This window comes from Choristoneura fumiferana, chromosome 20, assembly GCF_025370935.1.
Source record: "Choristoneura fumiferana chromosome 20, NRCan_CFum_1, whole genome shotgun sequence".
Classification (NCBI taxonomy): domain Eukaryota; kingdom Metazoa; phylum Arthropoda; class Insecta; order Lepidoptera; family Tortricidae; genus Choristoneura; species Choristoneura fumiferana.
This window is the reverse complement of record NC_133491.1, coordinates 976,597-997,963: the sequence shown is the minus strand read 5'-3', so window position 1 is coordinate 997,963 and position 21,367 is coordinate 976,597. Positions and strand designations below refer to the sequence as shown.

Here is a 21,367-nt window from a genome sequence, read left to right as displayed (position 1 = left end):
TCCAGTTATGGATCTGGGTTGAGTTTTTGTATGCTTTTGAGGATTATTGTTGTTGAGAAATAATGATGTGTTGTGTTTGAGGATTAAGTAAGCGAAAGTATTGGAAGCATATTTTTACATTCAGACTTTACTCGTTCCATGTGACTTACCAATTTTTAAAATAATTTGGCTGATGGATGATTATCAATTGAAATTAATAAAAATTTATGTTAAACGATCAATTCACAATTTTCAAGAAATATACTGAACGAAAAAAAATCTGGCCCTCAAATGTATGCAGTAATAGGTAATTCTGTATGTAGAGTGGGTCAAATTTTGTGCTGCTAAGTATATTTTCAATTATTGAAACGTAGATTTGTTAAAAGGGCTAACATATTTTAAAGAAGACCTTAGTACTCGTAATTAGTCTAATTTCCAATACACTCGGTTTAGAATTCCAGATAAACAATTAGGTAGGTATAAACAATTTTAACAATTGAAAATAAACAACACGCTACTGTATCTTTCGTAATCAGCTGATGTGATGGCTGTACGTCATAGCGTACAACTGCGCTGACATTTCGTTGTTACGTTAGTTTTGGTTTTTGTTTGAAAGTATTACAAAAAAAAGTATTAAAAATATCGATTTATTTTTAGCTGTAACTTTTTATGAATAGTTATCTATTACTTAAAATGGTCAGGCAATATCATGTTCTAAATTTCAAGTCAGTTGCCCCACTGGGAGTGCCAAAAACGCGTTAGGGTGTTTATTTTAAACACAAAGTAGTATTTTGTTATTTTACAATAATGAATGATATGAATCGACTTCAAAGAGTGTTCTTATTCTTTTGACAATTTTGCGACTTTTTTCATACAGTTTAATATTGATCGTTACGAAAATGGACACATATTTTTTTAAAAAACTAGGTACCCTTTTTTCTTCGTCAAAATCAATAGTACTCGTGATTCTAAGTAAGGTGAACCCAGAATTACCTAATTCTGGAAAAAATAATTGCGCCGTTTAAAGTAAAAATGCCGACGACTGGCAGGGGCGTCTTTACCTATAGTGCAGGGTGTGCGTTGCACACAGGCGCAGTGGTCTTAGGGGCGCCGGCCGCGGCACTTTGTACCTATTCCATTTTGACCGCGCTTTTCCTAGATGGCACTAAAGTAATAATTGCACACGGGCGCTACATGGGCTAAAGACGCCGCTGACTACTGGGCCCGAGACGGCACTCGGAGCCTATTTTGACTCTTATTTCACATTCATAACGAATTGAGGTCGCATCATGAGCAAGCGCATACGAGGATTAATGTCTGTTTGTCTGTCGATCCGATAGGCTTATCTTATTACAATGCCGATGCGTTTCATGTGTCGGTCTATTTGTAGATTAATATACATTATGTCTCGAGTTACAGTTGTCGATCGGTTTATTACTGTCTAATAGTACCTTTATATTTATGTCCCAATGCTGGGCACAGGTCTCTTTCAAAATGAGAGAGCGTGGCCGTAGTTCCCATGTGGGCCTAGTGTGGATTGGGAACTTAACACACACCACTAATTTAATTAACATGTTTCATTATGATGTATTGTGTGAGTAAGTATGTAAGTATTGTATTTTATCGCAAAGCTCGGGGGAAAAATTAATTGATTTAGTTATTTATTTATTAATCTATGAAAGTTTATAGCATTACAGTAAATACCAAAGTTTTGTCCTAAAAAGACAAAACAATCACAATAATAAAATGTGAAAGATGTGAAATTGTTTGGAGATTTTCATATTTGCTTTCCAGAAGCGACGTTAAATTAACTCAATTTATATTTATATAATTTCGCACATGAATTCCGAAAAATTGAGAGGTGACCGGGCTTGAACCCCGATCTTCTAGTTGAGAGGCCATAAAACCACTAGGCCACCACAGTTTTTATACAACATTTATAGTACTGGCTGATTTCCGTGACTCCTTTTGCGAACAATTCGCTTAGATCCTGCGGGAACTGTAATTTTCCGGGATAAAAAATACCCTAAGTCCTTTTAAGGGTCTCTTTTTATCTTAATCTGTTTAACGGCTTAAACATAAAAAGGTAACAGACAGACCGCGACTTTCGCATTGATAATATTAGCAAGGATAGATTCTGTGCAGAAACATGATTTACAACTTCAATAAGTTTAAATTTAATATCCAGTTGACATTTACAACGCGAAAGTTTTTCGATAATTTAAAATCCCTTTCGACGGCAAATGCAACTGAGTAGGCGTCTCTGAGTGCAGAATTAAATGCAACTTTCCCGCCATTTCCATATTTAGAGCCACTTTCAGTTGCTATGTAATTGAAAATGAATCAAAGATAATTATTTCATAAACCTTATTGAATAGCAAACTTTATGTCGCTCTACCTTTCAAAATTAGGTATCTATTAATTAATTTAAAACTTTTAGATGTGAATTGTAAAATGTTGGATGAACCATTTCACTCTTGTTCAGTTGAGATCCATTTACTTATTTCAATTGGTACCTATTATTTTTAATTATTTGTATTACTGCTAGTCGCCAATCATTGTTAAATTAATAACCAGGCAGATTATCAGTCGTGAGTTTCAAGCTATATCCTACTTCCTACTTATTAAATTATAAATGCGAAAATTTGTGTTTGTACTTGTTACTCCTTCACGCTAAAACGGCTGGACGAAATTTGGTACCTAAGTAGATAGCTGCACGTCTGGAATAACATATAGGCTACTTTTTATCTCGATATTCCCACGGTATAGGGATAAAATCTCGAAATAAAAACCGTTGGGCAGAAATTTGGTAAGTAGGTAGCTGCACGTCTGGAATAACATATAGGCTACTTTTTATCCCCACATTCCCACGGGACAGGAATAAAATCTTGAAATTTCAACCGCTGGCTTTAGGGTCTTGAAATTTTGGACAGTTGTTCTTAACACAACCTCAATGAAGACCACGATATAAATTTTGGGAGTTCTCAGGGGAATTTTGTAAGACCCGGATAGAATAGTAAACGCGTGAGAAGCCGCGGGTAAACTATAGTATTCAATATACCTAGTTTTGATTTTATGTGACGAGTTATCATCATCATCATATTAGCCATAGGACGTCCACTGTTGGACATAGGCCTCCCCTATAGACCTCCAGTTGCTTCGGTTGGAAGCGGCTTGCATCCACAGTGAACCCGAGGCTTTAACCAGCTCATCTGTCCATCTCGTTGGTGGACGTCCTACGCTACTTGCCGATCCGCGGTCTCTATTCGAGAACTTTTCGCCCCCAACGGGCTCTGGCTAGCTACTACGAAACTCGAAACTCGAAGGTCGTATCGCACCGTCCCTCTCGCTCTCGTATTAAATAGTATAAGTGTCAGAGGGACCGCTCGACACGAACTTCGAGTTTCGAGTTTCGTAGTAGCCCTGCTGTTCTCAGTTCTCCGGGAGCGCCAAAGTTCGCATACTATTCGCTAGTCATACTATAATGTTTGTCCGAGCCATCGTTTGTCATAATTTTTTCCCCACTGAAATCTTAAATATTTAAATGGTCATCTTATAGAAAGCTATAGGTCAGGTTAGGTTTGTTTTATAACAATTCTGAACAATTATTGGATTCAGTGAAAAAATAATTATGACAAACGATCATTCTGACAAACATTACATTAGGACTTTCAATAAGTACCTATGCGAGCTGATATGGACCCCAGTTCTTCATGCTATATTGGCGAACTAACATCCATTACAGCCGTGGTGGCCTAGTGGTTTGACCTATCGCCTCTCAAGCAGAGGGTCGTGGGTCCAAACCCCGGCTCGCCCCTCTGAGTTTTTCGAAATTCATGTGCGGAATTACATTTGAAATTTACCACGAGTTTTGCGGTGAAGGAAAACATCGTGAGGAAACCTGCACAAACCTGCGAAGCAATTCAATGGTGCGTGTGAAATTCCCAATCCGCACTGGGCCCGCAAGGGAACTATGCCCCAGCCCTCTTGTTCTGAGAGGGACGTATATAGGCTGGGATGATGATGATGAAACATCCATTCGATCTCATTGATAAGTTGATAACATCACAAAGTGTACAGACCGGCATGCGCGCGCATAACATCATGCTCGGACGTGCTCGGTCGCCATAACGATCGAATTACTGTGAATAGTTGATAGTTCAATGCAGTTCGACACGAAAATTGATATAAAACGATAAGATAAACGTTGTTTAATATCATACGAAGACGATTTAGATGTGGGTTAGTGTATTTTATATCATATTAAATATAATGACCCGGATAACTCACGTCTTAAATCGAGTTTAGCTCGACATGTTTCGGGCTAATCCGTAGCCCTTCGTCTTCGGAGCCCGAAACATGTCGAGCTAAACTCGATTTAAGACGTGAGTTATCCGGGTCATTATATTTAATATGAGTGAGTCTCACGGTAGTTTCATGTATTTTATATCGTTTAGAATCGAACTGAAATACGATTTGTATTTGCTTTTTAACCACCGACGCAAAAAGAGGGGTGTTATTAAGTAGTTTGACGCAATGTTATGTCTGTGGTATTGTAACTCTCAAAAGCCTTTTGACGGTCGGTGACCACTTCTGGATTTGACCACAACGGGATTCTGACATCTTCTGGATTTGACCACTTCTGGATTTGACCACTTCTGGATTTGACCACTTCTGGATTTGACCACTTCTGGATTTGACCACTTCTGCATTTGGCCACTTCTGCATTTGGCCACTTCTGGATTTGAGCAGTCCCTGATTTGACCAGCTTTTATTAATACAGTAAGCAAACAAAAAATCGTCTTCGTTAACCTTCCGACATTTAAGACGCTTAAACATTCTCTCCCACGTTAACACATGTTTTAATAATAAACTCGTCAAATCTTAAGAATTGCAGGATAATGTTGTTGATAGTTACAAATAGGTACCTAAGTATTGATACTTCTTTGAAGTACCTACTGGGCACTTATGAAAAGTTATTTTTATCTATGATTTATTCCTTTTGACGGTTGGTGACCATGGTTATTGATGAATGGATAAATTTGGATGCATTTTTTTTACGTCAAACGAATTTCTGTGTGGTAGTTTTCGATTCAGCTGTTTAGCTTGAAATTTGAAATGACAATATCGGGGATTGTTCGACTTTTCTAGGTTAGTTAGGTTATTTATTTTTAATCTATTTACACGTAAATGTAATGATTAAACTAGAATAAATTGAAAAAATTAAAAGTATAGCATATGGGGAAAACGAGTTCTTGAGTGGAGACCGCGAATCGGCAAGCGTGCCGTAGGACGCCCTCAGACTAGATGGAGCGATGATCTATCTTCGCAGGTTAGCTGGCAAGAACTGGATGAGACTGGCCGAGGATCGTGCTCAGTGGCGTGCAACTGGAGAGGCCTATGTCCAGCAGTGGACTAAGATAGGCCGGTGATGTGTGTGTGTGATGTGATAGCATATGCCGGGAATCAACTCAGTATATCGTCATTCTGCATTGCGCGTTGCGTACAATACATAATTACTTTCCAGCGGAAATTCATAAAAATATAAAATACGCAATCGGGGGATAAAACTTCCATGTTTGATTGTGTTATACAATAATTATGCACTTAGCTTGCGCGCCTTGCGTTAGGTACCTAAGTTGTGTTTTTTTTTTTATTCTACTGGATGGCAAACGAGCAAGTGGGTCTCCAGGTGGTAAGAGATCACCACCGCCCATAAACATCTGCAACACCAAGGTATTGCAGATGCGTTGCCAACCTAGAGGCCTAAGATGGGATACCTCAAGTGCCAGTAATTTCACCGGCTGTCTTACTCTCCACGCCGAAACACAACAGTGCAAGCACTGCTGCTTCACGGCAGGATTAGCGAGCAAGATGGTGGTAGCAATCCGGGCGGACCTTGCACAAGGTCCTTCCACCTGCAAAAAACCTCCTTACCGTAGCATAGAGAGCTCCTTTACTAGATTTTTTTATTTTTATGTGTTTTATACTTTGTATTATTTCAAGCTGTTTGTTTTCCTAAAATAAATAAATAAATAAATAAATATCCTTCAGGATTTTAAGTACCTATCTTTGTAACTACATCGCGTCGGTGGTCCGTCTCTGTACTTCATTTATACGTATTGTGATCCTAGTAACCTACAAATCAACACCAAACAAATTTTACAATCATCAAACAAATCTTGCAAGTCACATTTCACCGTGTCCCAGTGATTAGATTGACTTGTGCCCTATTTCACGAATCTACAATTTACAAGCGGTAGTCTTTTCAATGCATACTGTTAAACAAAGACGCTTGTAAAATGGAACTTGTAGCTTCGTGAAATAGGGCACTGAAATTTGATACCTACGAATATAGACAACATTTCATGCACAGTAAAAAAACAAGAATGCAAGAACAGCCAACAAAAATTACAGTCAGCAAAAAACTCATTTTATTTTCACTTTAATTCCTGCAACTGATTTTTGACTTTCCAATGCAGATTGCCGCCGAATTTATGTATATAGGTAGAGCTCTAAAGCCAATATAATGAACAAGTGTTGTTAGTCAGCTTGTGTTGAACTAGGCATTTTCTGTTTACAAAAACTTTATTAATATTCGTATGAATATTTAAATAACTTTTCAAACCCCTGTCACGAGTCCTAATAACCAGCCACGGGAGAGAAATTGCAAAGTATTATAAAATTAAAGCAGGCAATCAGGAAGATATATAGTAATTAATTTTACGATTGGGGTGGCGGTGCATTTGTTACCACTGAAGCGTTATTTACATATATCTAAATTATTATATATATATTATATTTAAATTATGCTGCGAACGGTGCGGTACATTCGCGTCTCATATAAGCTGCATATTTGCAGGTGGTAGGACCTTGTGCAAGGTCCGCCCGGATTGCTACCACCATCTTGCTCGCTAATCCTGCCGTGAAGCAGCAGTGCTTGCACTGTTGTGTTTCGGCGTGGAGAGTAAGACAGCCGGTGAAATTACTGGCACCTGAGGTATTCCATCTTAGGCCTCTAGGTTGGCAACGCATCTGCAATACCCCTGGCGTTGCAGATGTTTATGGGCGATGGTGATCTCTTACCATCAGGAGACCCACTTGCTCATTTGCCATCCAGTCGAAAACCTTTAACAGGTTTATGTAGCGCGTCTTAGCAATAAGTATTTTTTGTAAACACTTTATATTGTAAAATTAAAATTAAAAAAAACATTAAGTACTGTCTTTTTAGGAATTTGCGTTATTATCATTGCACTTCCCGCTACCTAACATTATAAATGCAAAAGTTTGTAAGTCTGTTTTGTTTGTTACCTATTCAAGTCTAAACCGCTGAGCTGATTTAAATGAAGTTCGGTATTCATATAGGTAGTTTGTGTCCTGGGACAGGACAAAGGATAGTTTGTATCCCGGAAAATTGCAAAGTTTTTTTTTTATTTATTTTTTATTTGACTGGATGGCAAACGAGCAAGTGGGTCTCCTGATGGTAAGAAATCACCACCGCTCATAAACATCTGCAAAACCAGGGGTATTGCAGATGCGTTGCCAACCTAGAGGTCTAAGATGGGATACCTCAAGTGCCAGTAATTTCACCGGCTGTCTTACTCTCCACGCCGAAACACAACAGTGCAAGCACTGCTGCTTCACGGCAGGATTAGCGAGCAAGATGGTGGTAGCAATCCGGGCGGACCTTGTACAAGGTCCTTCCACCTGCAAACCCCCGCGGGATAACGATAAACGAAATATACGCAGACAGAGTCGCGGGCAACAGGCTAGTAAAATATAAATCAGAAATATACGTCTTAGGTCAAGAACTATTAAGCTTTAGGATTCCGAAGGTAAAAGCAAGTTGCAATTGTAATCTATACTAATTACTCATACTACCTTTTTAGGAAGTAACCTACGCAAGTCTTTGTTCACTTAAGTTTATGACCATACATATATAATATCGTTTGGGACATAAGGTCGTCGAACCCCTTTGTTTTTGACTCTATAGCGTGACTCGAATCGATAATTTATTCAATATAAGTGCGATTGGTATTCTTAAGTAGGAGATAAATGTTTAACGAACGCCATTCATTTTTAGTACCGTTGTTTTTGGCGGATGACAACTCAATTTGCTTGTGTGAATTATTTGCGAGATTTGATTATTTAATGATCACTCTAGCTTTGTAGAATTATAGCTCTCAATACCACGTAGCCCGTGGTGGACTGGTTTGGTACGGCCTGTCAAGCAGAGTAACGTGGGTTCAAACCCGGGCTCGCATTTTAGTGTTTTCCGAAATTGCGAAGACATAATGTACCCACTTACTTAATCTTCTTTGCAAAAGCGCTGTTAGTATAAAAAACGTGAAGTCCCCCTTTTTTCCTTTTTTTAAAATATAAATATTAATGGCGATCTACCACGCGTATTCTTCGGCACTTCCTGCCACGTACAGTGAAATTGTAGGATCGAATTCCGCCATCAGTGTTTCCGGATAACTAGGACATCGGGGCTTTCAAGAAAAGAGCTTAACTATTCTTTAAAGGCCGGCAACAGACCAATGACTCTCCTTGAGTACTATTGAGTAGTTGGTACTCATGAGCAGTGCTGATCATTTCCCATCAGATGACCCACTTGCTCGTTTCCCTACCTCTCTCAATAAAAAAAATCAATACATTTGTCAATCGCTCAATTTCCGTTAACAGATTTTAATCCGCGATGTCATTAATCGAGTGAGATTTTAATCTGTGATTAAATTAATCTGATCAAAACTACCGTTAATCTTAATCGTGACTAATTTACATAATCCTCAGGCGTTAATCATATTCATTAGTTTGATTACTTAATCATGTGCATACAAATTAAAATGCATACAACTATCAATTCTAAATGAACTGTAATCATTAACATTCTGGATTGAAAGAAGAAACATTTGTTCACAAGTGGGAAACGATAAAGGAACGACTAATATTTACAAAATGGATATTACATAGAAAATATAACTACTAGAGTGAAAATGTTATTGTTTTAACTAAACCACTGCAGTATTTTTTTTTCTACGCTTAAGTTTAGTTTAGTATTTTTTTTACGTTTAAAGTAAAAACAGAACGTTATGAAATTTGGTGGAGGTAGTTTGATACCCTGAATAAGATATAAAAACAGGATGGCTTTTATCCGGGGAAATCGTATAGGTAGGTAATTCCTGCGTGTGCGTAAACATTATCTAATTGAAATTTATTTATTTTGTCAACATGTTTATTATAGGTAAAATAGATTATATTGTGACAAATAAACAATAGAATAAACTATGTTGTGCCTGTCGGCGTACGAAGTTCTATCTTATAGAATAAGAATATAGAATAAGAATTATACGTTTTCTATGCCGACAATTCATCAGACGCTCTTTTTGTCGAAATTATAAGCCCATGCTATGGACTACTAGTGTTTACCCGCGGCTTCGCACACGTAATCATTAGGTCCAGCAGCTGAATTGAAATTCCGGGATTTTTTTTAATTCCCGTGGGTATTTCTGAAAGTTAAATTGTTGTTTTCATTGACGTTACATTAAAAACAATCATGGACAAATTACATGACTCTAAGCCCAGTGGTTATTAGTTCGAGATTTTATCCCTATCCCGTGGGAATATCGGGATAAAAAGTAGGCTATGTGTTATTCCAGAGGTTCAGCTACTTACATACCAAATTTCATGACTCTAAGCCCAGCGGTTGTTATTAAGAGATTTTATCCCTATCCCGTGGGAATATCGGGATAAAAGGTTATGCTATGTTTTAATTCAGGTTACAAACTAACTTTCTGCCAAATTTCATCCAAATCCATCTAGCCGTTTCTGCGTGAGGAAGTAACAAACATACTCACTCACTCACTCACTCACAAACTTTCACATTTATAATATTAAGTAGGAAGTAGGATATCAAGAACATTAGTGGCATATATTATAAAAGATTTGCTAAGAAACTTTGGCACTGTCTGTCTCTCTCGGGGACAACGGGACAGGATATAAGACAAGAAAAAGTCCTGACCCAACAATATTTTCAATTACAAGTAAATAATGTTGCAGAATTGGAACGCCACCACTCTATTGCCCAACTTCTCCACGGCATTTTATAATAACACACGGTGCTATATGTTTTATCGTTTCAAATTAACTGTAGCGTATAGCTATCGGACCAGCTTGATCCCGGTATTGCGTGCCGTTGCATAATACGTCTTTGTTCTGTGTTGCCACACCAGAAGCGAAGCTATAATGTACAATTTAAAGCGTTAATCAAATACTTAACTGAGAACCTGAAAGTAGTTTGTTCAGAATCTAGGGATAAAATCTATCGCTCTATTCACTTTGTAAGAATTGGTCGAGGAGAAGAGAAGTTGGTAAGGATTGTTCTTAAATATATCATCATAAGCTATAAGGCGTCCAATGTTAAACAATTGCCTCCCCCTTAGAACGCCACAAAGAATGACAACTCTCCACTTCCATCCACTTGTTGCCCGCAATTCTATCGAAAATACGAACTAAAATATAGATGCATTGAAAAACCAGAAAAATAAGACCAGCGCTGGGAATCGAACCTAGTTCCTCGGCATTCCGTGCCACGTGCTATACCACTACACCACCAATGGACAGTGATACAGACACGAATTTCTCCTATGCACCACATATCTAGATATGGTGCATGTATGTACATGTGGTATGCCAGGTATGCTATACCACTACACCACATGTACATACATGCACCATATCATGATGATGATGATGAGGATTTTAAAACACATCATATCGAAATGTTTACTACCATCGCTTTGTATCGCAGTTACCGTGTTCTAGCCCTAAGCTGTATAAAGCAATACAGCCTGTATAGTAGCAAGCGGAAGTGCAACATTGTGATTGCGCCTGAGTCACAGATTAATGGTTTAACTGGAGCTTGTACAGTCGGCGGCGCACGTGCCGTACTACAGTAGGTACCTCGGATATGGGAGCGGCTGATAAATATGCATGCTCTATTGTAAAGAGCGTAGTGTGGTTGCCAGTCTGTCATAACATAATGCTCTTAAATTGGTAACCTCATTAAGACATTTTAAATACATTTTTTAACCGACTTCAAAAAGGAGGAGGTTCTCAATTCGACTGTTTTTTTTTTGTATGTTTGTTATGCGATAACTCCGCCAAATTGTGGGCTGAATTTCAAAATTATTTTTAGTTCTAAAGGACATACTTCCGAGGTGGTCCCATTGATACCAAGTCAGGATCTGATGATGGAATCCTAGAGAAATCGAGGGCAACCCTCAAATTTTTAAAGCACACCCATAGCGATTTTGGCATTTTTAACATTATGTTAAGCATTTACATTCAGAAAGTATCATTTTGGTGAATTGGACCCTCATAAAGAAAACAGTAGGTACCGGTACTCTGTTAATAAAATGATGTAACTATGCTGTGTTTGAGCTTAATGGAATCGTTGTGAGATGCACTTTGGCTACAAATCACCTAAAACTATGAAAAATTAAAAAATTAACAAAAAATGGAACCGACTTCAAAAACCTTGAAATTAATTTTCTACTAGTTGAAGTCGGTGCCTCAGCACGAGCCAGCAGGAGTGATTAAAGCCCAATTATTATAGTATGTAGGTGAGGTAGACGACGGTTCCACTCCTGCTGGCTCGTGCTGAGGCACCGACTTCAACTAGTAGAAAATTAATTTCAAGGTTTTTGAAGTCGGTTCCATTTTTTATAATAAAAGAATATTCGGATTTTATGCTTTTTACTTGCATTGTCAACCAGCTTATTTATGTATACTATTGGCGTAGGTAAACGATCAAAATTGATCGGGTGTATACACTCTTCAGTCAAGTAAAAAATTTAGGCAAGCCAGTGGGAATAGAGTTGTCGACGTTACGGTACTGGACCCTATTTGATGTAGAGACGCCCGTGTGTCCCAGGACTTCATCTTCACTTCATCATCATCATCAGCCGGAAGACGTCCACTGCTGGACAAAGGCCTCCCCCTTAGAACGCCACCATGAACGACAACTCGCCACTTGCATCCACCGGTTTCCCGCCACTCACAGGACTTAAAAGCTCGCAACTAGATTCCCATAAAAATTCAATCACACAGAAAATCCTGTTAAAACCCCACGTATTCATACGCTGCTTTTCCCGCGCTGTCGTCCCGCCGCATACAAATGCGGCCATCTTGGATTCTGGCCGCGTATCAAATGTCAAACGATTTGTTCTCACTCTTTTCTAGAAATTCACTTTCTGCTCCATTTGGCGGTACATCCGTGTTCGAGAAACTACTTTAGATTCGCTCTTGTTTTGGGAAAAGCAACTTTAGGATCAAGGAATTTTGTTTCCAGAATCGAGTAAATCGAGTAACGCGTTTTGATTTTGTGCTTTTGTGATATAAAGCTTCAAATTACTTGGATTTATAGGTTTAAAAAAAAATTGAGGAAATTAGGGGGAAATGGACTTGGTGTACCTACTCGTTCTGCGCAGTTTATTTTCATGGAAACTTAGAGTTAAAAGTAGACTATGGCCAGAGGTAGACGACGGAGTATTCTAGTTGTCTGAGAACCTGACTGCGAAGCGTGCGGTCTTGAGTTCGATTCCCGGTCAATATCAGAATATTCAGATATTTTTTTGAAGATTATGATTATAAAGCAATATACTAAAAACGATCTACAAATAAGCTAACCATTATTATTTTAATTAGGTAGTTTACCATTATTAAAAAGGGTATTCCAGTGCCTCGTCACTATCGGGCACTCCACTCGCTCCAGGATGGTGTATATCATGTGGTGGCCTATAGCTCAATCTGATATCATTAAACCTATGATATACCTATATTTTTTATTTTACTTCGGTAACTAATTACCTATATATTTTTTTATCATTTATAGTGACTAGCTTTTGCCCGTGACTTAATCTGCCAAGAATTAATTTACTTACCGCCATCCCGTTGGAACTATGCAATTTTCCGAGATAGAAACTACCTAATGTCCTTACAAAGGTCTCAAACTATCTCTATATCAGAGACAACACACATAAATAAATAGGTATTAGTAAAGATTTTTTGTTATTGACCGACACCGGTATATTTAAATAAAAAGTATTTTACCGCATATTTTAAACGTAATTACCACTTAAATTATCATTACACTGCAATTTCATTCATTAACAGCTTTAAAAGCCCATTCATCATACTTTAGTCTGGCAACTCCGTCCTATTGACTAATGTAGCCAGGGTAAAAAAAAGAGTCCTTAATTATACGTGCAGTGTAGACGGTAGCCTGTTTATGTACTTTTTTGCGGGTGCAACGACCTTTAGACTTAGGGGTGTTTGTGAACGAAAGCAGAGTGCTTTAGCATTCTGTTGCTCTGTATTGACAGGATTTTAATAAAAAAGTGATTTAGTGTCCCGCTTCTGGCAAGTCCACAAAATACAATGTTGAAATTGCATTTTTTCTATCCTGTTTATTTATTGAACTGGATTCAATTCGATTCAAAGTCACAATTGAAAGGCAGGTATTAAAAGGTCTATTTGACGTTTTGCTTTGCTTGCAATGAAGGCTATCGCGTATAAATTTGCCGCTAGAGGCGCTAGTGTAGCGAGAGGTCTCCGAAATGTCAAATGTCACTGTTTTTGGGTTTGTTTATAATTAGAATAATTGTGTGAATATTTGGCAATAGCTGAAATATGGCAAATATGCGTTACAGGGCAATGAATGTCTGTGTTTTGAGACAGTTTTGTCTTTCGGAAACCTTTGTCCTCCCTTTTTTCCGAACAAAATGGGACTACGCAACAATGTGGCATGCTCGATATTTTTATGGTACGGTTTTAAGGTATTAAACATGATTTAAACATAAATTTTGTTTTCACGCCCGCAATAACAAACTAACCACTATACTTCAGGCAAGACCTTTGTTTATAGTGACACCAACTGGTGAGCGCGAAAACTGTAGCCTTCATTGGCTCATTTAGATAGCTAATTAAACATGTTGTTGAATCGATTTAATTGGCTTACTTTATACCTACATGAACAAATTAACGTCTTTTCTTTACGTCTAAATCAATCAAGTATTATAATTCCATGCGCAATACAACTCGAATAGAGACCTCAGCGTTTGTTTGTCTAGCGTTTCACCACTACGTCCTAAACAGTACTAAACTTTATGGTTCCGCAGTGAAATAAACGGCGCGTCTGCGCAAGATTTGTTTTGTTCCTGTTGCACTTAAAATAGACTTCAGTACCTGCGCCTGGGCAGGTGCAATATCCTTATAGCTGAACGATAATTGGTGAGATTTACGTACACTTTGAACCTACTTGCTCAGAATATTACCACTTAAATATTTTACGTTACGTTTAAAACGGGAGCGTCTTGTGTGGTGTATGTTGAAAATAAAGGGTTGGATGGGTATTGGGTAGATTTGTATGGACACCGGCCTGGAACCAATAAGAATAAGCGATATACTATCGCAAAGGTTTTTTAATGAACAAAATCTTTTTGTATGACATGTTTTTGTTTAATATTTGTCTAAGTAATGAATGACAGACAAATAAACATAAGAAAACGATTCGAAAACGACTCAAATATCATCAAACTAAATCATTAACAATTACAAAATCTTCATGCGACACTGGAGCTTATTTAGTATCAAAAAAAACATATGCAGTCATTTTATGATTAAAATAAAATTAGTAATGACCGTGATAGTCTGCAACATTGTGTTTTATGCAGTCATGTTTTCAACACTATACTTTTATACAGCGATAACTTTATTCACGCAAGATTTTGGACTACCTGCCGTTGTAATAGTTTTACAACGTAGAATAGCATAGGTATTACATATCACTTGTTTTTATTAATCATAAGGGCCTATCAGCCTTCCCTCCTTTACCAGATTTGCCAGCATTTAATTTGCCTAATACGAATAATGTCTATGGAAGGCGAACGAACTGTTATCTAATCGCGAAAATACTGAATACCCTTCCAAAAGATTTTTAAGTGATGTTCTAAGTGCTGCCACTGACTCCAAACGGTGTAAACGAACTTTAAAAAAATACTACCTGGCCTGTGATAACCAGGTTTGATCTTATGTACCTATAAGTAGCTTAATTTTGTACGCGGATTGAAACGCGATGACTCGCCAGCTATTACATAAACCCCTAAGGGGTTTTCAATCATGATCATCATCATCCCAGCCTATATACGTCCCACTGCTAGGCACAGGCCTCCTCTCAGAACAGGAGGGCTTGGGCCATAGTTCCCAAGGTAAGGTAGTAAAGGGGTTTTCAATAGTGGCTCGTAATTTTCCACTCACTTGTACCACTTGGTTATATAAAAAAAAAAGATATCCTGTGGTACCGAATAATTCTTGAAGTGGTTATCTTGAAATGGCAAGTTTCTGCATGAAAATACTTCAATGTTGCATAAGCATCGTTGCACGTATGATAGTGTAATAGTATTAGTTGATCAAAGGAACTTACCTGTAAGTGAACTTCGATCATAATTATATGAAGTTGACGCCTCCTCTGTGTTTACTACTGTAGTCATGTTTATGACGAGCCAAACCACACGAAATTTAAAGCACGAAGTGTAGAAAAAAAAAACATTTTTACTGGTATCCCGATTCACCTCTGGCAACACTGGGAGCTGATACGACATTTTAGTTTAAAGTATGGATAAGAAATAAATAATTAACAATACCTAGCATTAAGGGTGGGATGAAGAAAAAATTTTCCTCATAAAGGGTTGGGTTATATGTATACAGAGGAGGCGTCAACTTCATATAATTATGATCGAAGTTCACTTACAGGTAAGTTCCTTTGATCAACTAATTATATTCGTTGACGCCTCCTCTGTGTTTACTACTGTAGATGTTTAAAGAAATAAATGCTAGATTTTAATTATTTATTATTTCTAATTTAAGCATTAACAAAATAAAACAATTAGATGCAATATTATTCTTAAGCATATTCTAATCTAAGCTATTAAGAATACTCATAGAAAAATTATTTTCATCTCTTAGTGGTCGGTTATAAAAATTTGCAAAACACCTGGATGACTCGGTCCATCCTGCCATTTTCCTTATATGGTCAATATTTACCCCATTTCTACAAGCATGTGAGGTAGATGCATGTCTTGTGCTATGTGCGCTAAAAATAGACGTATCTATGCCTGCCTCAAATAATATAGCCTTGACCCACCTTGCTAAAGTTTGAGTAGAAGCAGGAGTATGAGGCTTTTTGCTGATAATAAACAATTGATCAGATTTTCTTAAGGTTCTTGTGACATTGATATAATCTTTCAAGGTTGTTGCTGGGCATATACTAAGATTATCTTTAAAAAATGGGATTATCAACATAGGTTGGAATTTATTTTTTCCCGATGTTTTTATTGTGTCAGGAATCTTAATCTTTATATTTTCTTCATTAACATTTATGCAACTTAGTTTAATCAATGACATAGTTTGTAATCTATGAGCTGTAACTAAAGTTAAAAGTATAACCAATTTTTTGGATAAGATATCCAAGGTCAAATTAACATTTGGATATAACTTAGAAACATGATTTAAAACTAAGGTTGGATTCCAGGTTTCATCATATTTAGGTTTATTAGGTCTCATTTTGTAAATACCAGTGAAGAAACGTTTAATATTTCTATGTGAGCCTAAATCAAAATCCATAAGCAGTGACAAAGCGGATCTGATAGAATTAAGGGTACCATAAGCAGAACCCTCATTAAATTTCTTTGTTAAAAAGGCTAAGATTTGAGGAATTGACATTAAAAAGGATCTATTTTTTCATTAGTACAGAAAATCCACCACTGTTTTAGGCATGAATCATATTGTTTTAAGGTACTTTTTGATAAGGAGTTTAACATTATATCAATACTATCGTTACTTAATCCTTTTCTTAAGTAAACTTCCCTGATAGTACTGCAGCAATCAGTGTAAGGTTTTGATGCAACGGATGGCAGTGCCTGAAAGGAGAAGACAAAAGTGTTCTACATGGGTGAAATTTTATTAAGTCTGATTTCATAAGAGTTCTAAATGTGGGAAACCAGGGTTGAGCAGGCCAGAATGGAACAACCATTATTCCTCCGCTTTGTCGGTCTTTATCTTTTTTAGGCATTTGAGAATAAGTGAAAATGGTGGGAATGCATAAAACTGTAAATCAGACCAAGAAACAGTAAAAGCGTCCACAGCTAAACAACCTGGTTCCATATGCCAGGAGATAAATTGTTCACATTTAGCATTTTGTTTAGTTGCAAATAAATCTACTTTTGGACATCCAAAGGTTGACTTAATTTTATTAAAAGCATTGGTGCTTAATTGCCATTCCGTTTCTATATTTACTATTCTAGATTCTTTATCAGCAACTTGATTATCCTTAGATGCTATATATGATGCGTATATAAATAAGCGTCTTGATTCGCAAAATTGCCAAATTTCACGTGCCAGGTTGTTTAAATGTGGATACTGTATGCCGCCGTATCGATTCACGTATGCTATAGCGGTCGTATTATCACATCGCAATAAAATTTCACAGTTATTTAAATTTTTAGCAAAGCATTGCAATCCATAATATATTGCTTTTAATTCTAAGTAGTTAATGTGACATTTCTGATCATCCCTATTCCAAAAACCATGAAGCTTTTTAGATCCACATACAATGCCCCAACCAGTAAGCGATGAATCAGAATATATTTCCAATTTATATATTCCTTCTCTAATTGGATTGCTAGCATTAAGAACATGTTCTTTCCACCATTTCAAGTCCTGTTTTATCTCATCATGTATCAATATTTTTGACTCAAAATCTTGTCTATTTCTTTTAAGTGCTAAATATTTATAACGTTCCATTCTTTTGGTATACATTAACCCATAAGGTACTGCTGGGCAAATTGATATCAAAGTACCTATTATTGATGCTAACATTCTTATAGTAGTGGATTTTAATTTACTAATAGTTTGCAGTTTGTTAAAAATATGAGAGCGTTTCTCATCAGGTATTGACAACCTATAATTCTCACAATCTAACACAAAACCCAGAAATTTGCACTGTTTTGATGGTTGCATATTACTCTTTTTTGTATTTATGATAAAGCCGAGTGATTCTAGAAGATTTCGGCTAGTCAGAATATTTCTTTGGCATTCAATTTCTGAATTGCCAATGAACAAGAAATCATCTAAATAATTGACAGAACTAAAGCCCCGTTCTCTAAGATAGGAGATAACAGGTTTTATCAGCTTTGTGAAAACATAAGGTGCAGATGAAAGGCCAAAAGGCAATACTTGAAACTCATATATTTTTCCATTGAACATAAACCTGAGGTATTTACGGCTGTTTGAATGTATTTTTAAGCAAAAATAAGCATCCTTAAGATCCATAGACCCAAGGTACGATTCTTTGTTTATTAGTTTTATTGCGGTTCTTATATCTTCCATTTTGAAATGGTGAGTTTTAACATGTTTATTAAATGTCTTTAAGTTGAGAATAAATCTGGATGATCCATCTGGTTTTGGTACCAGGAAAATGCTTGATAGGTATTGACCTTTGACAGGATTACAAACTTTGATTGCACCAATTTTTTGAGTTCTTTAATACAGTTTTCAATTATAACTTTCTCTGAGGAACTAAAGTTATTATTAGTAGGATAATGTTTTTGGGTAACTTTACCTACTAAAGGAATTTCATACCCCGAGTATATCCATTCCAAAACAGTTTTGTTTTTAGAAATCTCAGCCCATTTTTTATAAAAAAAAGTCAAGCGACCGGCTAAGAATACCTCTAATCTCTCCTCCTCGCCGCTGATTGCTGGGCTGGGCGCCGGCCTCGTGCTGCTCGGTAATGACCCCACTGCTGAGATGTTGCTGGAGCTTGAGATAGCGGGGCTGATGCTACGGGACGATAATACTTCCTCTGTACTGCTCTGACCCTGTTCAGGTAGTTGCCTCGTTGCCCGCCCCGAGGTTGATTGTAATGGGTTGATGTGGACGGGCCCCAATAGTTTAAAGTGGTCTTTTTGAGATCTTTAGTTGATCTTTCTAAATCTTTTGATCTTTTAATAATGCTATTTAATTCAGTGCCAAATAGCATATCTGTAATTTCAGTCTTTTCTATCATATCCTTTAGACTTTTATTTAAGCCTGGTAGTATGACTGCTCTTCTTGTTTGAGATTCAAGAAATTGTAAATCACAAACCAATCTCATACAATCACTCAGGTGTTCAATGTTGTCCTTGTCATTTTTTGTGATTAAATTTTTTAATAATTTATTTAAGCTGGCCATTATGTAACCTATTTGGTCCTGTTTTTGTTGGATTTTTTCATCCCTGGTTTTCGCGTGGTTACTTAAAGTAACCAGTACCTCCTGATTTAGCTTAGGGGCTTTAAAATTGCAGTTACTAATGGCTGGAATTTTTTCTATAATTTTTTCCTTAATGTCTTTATCCAAGCCTTTTGTCATTAATTTTAACCACAATTCCGCTAGCTTTTGGTTAATTTCCATGCTGTTCTCATTTTTACTGGGTTCCCCAATGAGCTCTAAAATATTTTCATCACTTTTTCCAGTTGTTTCTTCCAAGCTTTCAGAACTGGGCAGTCTAATTCGTCTCCGTTTATTCTTAGAATGACACTGTTCATGTTCACCTGATTCATCATCATCAGAGTCACTTGAATAAATTATTCTTCTCTTTTTAGGAACTGAAAAAATAAAAAGCCATACAATGGACTTTTTGTATGTACTTAAGTCATAATATTATCTTGTGCACCCGCCAGTGGTACCGCAAGAAATAAAAACTGACAAGTATATTTTGCATTAGATACTATATTCCTTTTTTCGGGGATTTATAACTCGTGTACCCGCCCCGTGATACCTCGAGTTTAAGAATATCTCGTGCACCCGCCGCAGTGGTACGCGAGTATAAGATCTATTTAACTTTAAGGTTAACATTTTACACATATGTAAAAAACTCGTGTATCCGCACAGTGATACCTCGAGTTTTTGAAAATCTCGTGCACCCGCACCGTGGTACCTCAAGATTATTTATATAAGCTAGAATAGGTATGTACCTCTACGCAATAACTCGATGCGTAGATGATGTGTGGAAACATTGTAAACACTGTTGATAACGCAATTTTGCATTTATACGTAATATTCGTACTTTCGTACTTTTTATTATTAAACGTAAACAATAGAGCGTGATATTAATATCTACGCGCAGTTGGAAAGTGTTGATACCGGATATACTATCTATCACACCTAGATTTTAACGAATCTCAAGAAAAAATACCTTCATTTGAATCTCCCAGCAGGTTTAATAATTCTTTTAATGCTCTTCGTTTGCTCATCTTGATCACAACAACACTTTTTTAATAACAAAACAGATTTTTCGCCGGTTCGGTTTGACACGAAAAAACATAATGTCGTATCAGCTCCCAGTGTTGCCAGAGGTGAATCGGGATACCAGTAAAATGTTTTTTTTTCTACACTTCGTGCTTTAAATTTCGTGTGGTTTGGCTCGTCATAAACATGACTACAGTAGTAAACACAGAGGAGGCGTCAACGAATATAATTATATCCCGTTGCTGCAAGTTCGTAGCCAGGTAAAACCAAAAAATAGAGACAGATACAGAAAGAGAGAAAAAGAGATGGACATTTATGTACACATATCGATAGACAGAAAAAACACATTACAGGATTATAGCGACGTAGAGTTACGGTCCACCTGTGCTTTCCATTCAAACGTGAGATTTACTCTACACTTAAGCAGTTACCTATATTCATTTAAAAAAGCCATGACTCATTCCAACTACACGTGCAACGTCCAAACGAAAGCATCGTTTTGTTCAACATACAATGCGTCTTTTATTCTAAAGCTTTAACAATGCGGCTAACTCATCCGTCAATGCACGAAGTAATTTAAAACAATTTCTTCAACGGCAGCATCCTAATTAGGCGAACAACACTCACAATTGCGGGGTACATTGAAAGGGCTTTTAGGTAAATGGAAGTTAATTTTTTGTTTTTTATTTACGTATTCAGGTCAATGGCACTTTAATGTACATGGATTATGTCATGATACTGTGATGTAAGCTATAGCAACCTAGTGGTTTGACCACGTCCTCTTAAACAGAGGATTGCGGGTTGAATTCCGCTCTCGCACCTCTGAGTTTATTCGAAATTTTTTGAGCGAAAATTTACCACGAGCTTTACGCTGAAGAAAAAGTATGTGAGGAAACCTGCACAACCTGCAAAGCAATTCAATGATCTATGTGAAGTTCCCAATAAGCGCTAGGCCCGCGTGGGAACTACGCCCAAGCCCTCTTATACTGAGATTAGGTCTGTGCCCAACGGTGGGGTGTATATATTAACGAGATGAAGATG

The 21,367-nt window shown here is 37.1% G+C and overlaps 2 protein-coding genes across 2 annotated transcripts in view; both read right to left on the bottom strand.

The window, feature by feature from the left end:
* The window catches only part of LOC141439356 (uncharacterized), a 1,011,003-nt gene that overhangs the window by 51,478 nt on the left and 938,158 nt on the right, over positions 1-21,367 (bottom strand).
* Positions 16,769-20,551, bottom strand: LOC141439032 (uncharacterized). Its single transcript, XM_074103144.1, has 3 exons — positions 20,274-20,551; positions 18,768-19,683; positions 16,769-16,958 (listed from the first exon to the last, which is right to left on the bottom strand). Exons 1-2 carry the CDS (start codon positions 20,329-20,331, stop codon positions 18,770-18,772), a joined length of 972 nt encoding a protein of 323 aa, XP_073959245.1. The 5' UTR covers positions 20,332-20,551; the 3' UTR covers positions 16,769-16,958; positions 18,768-18,769.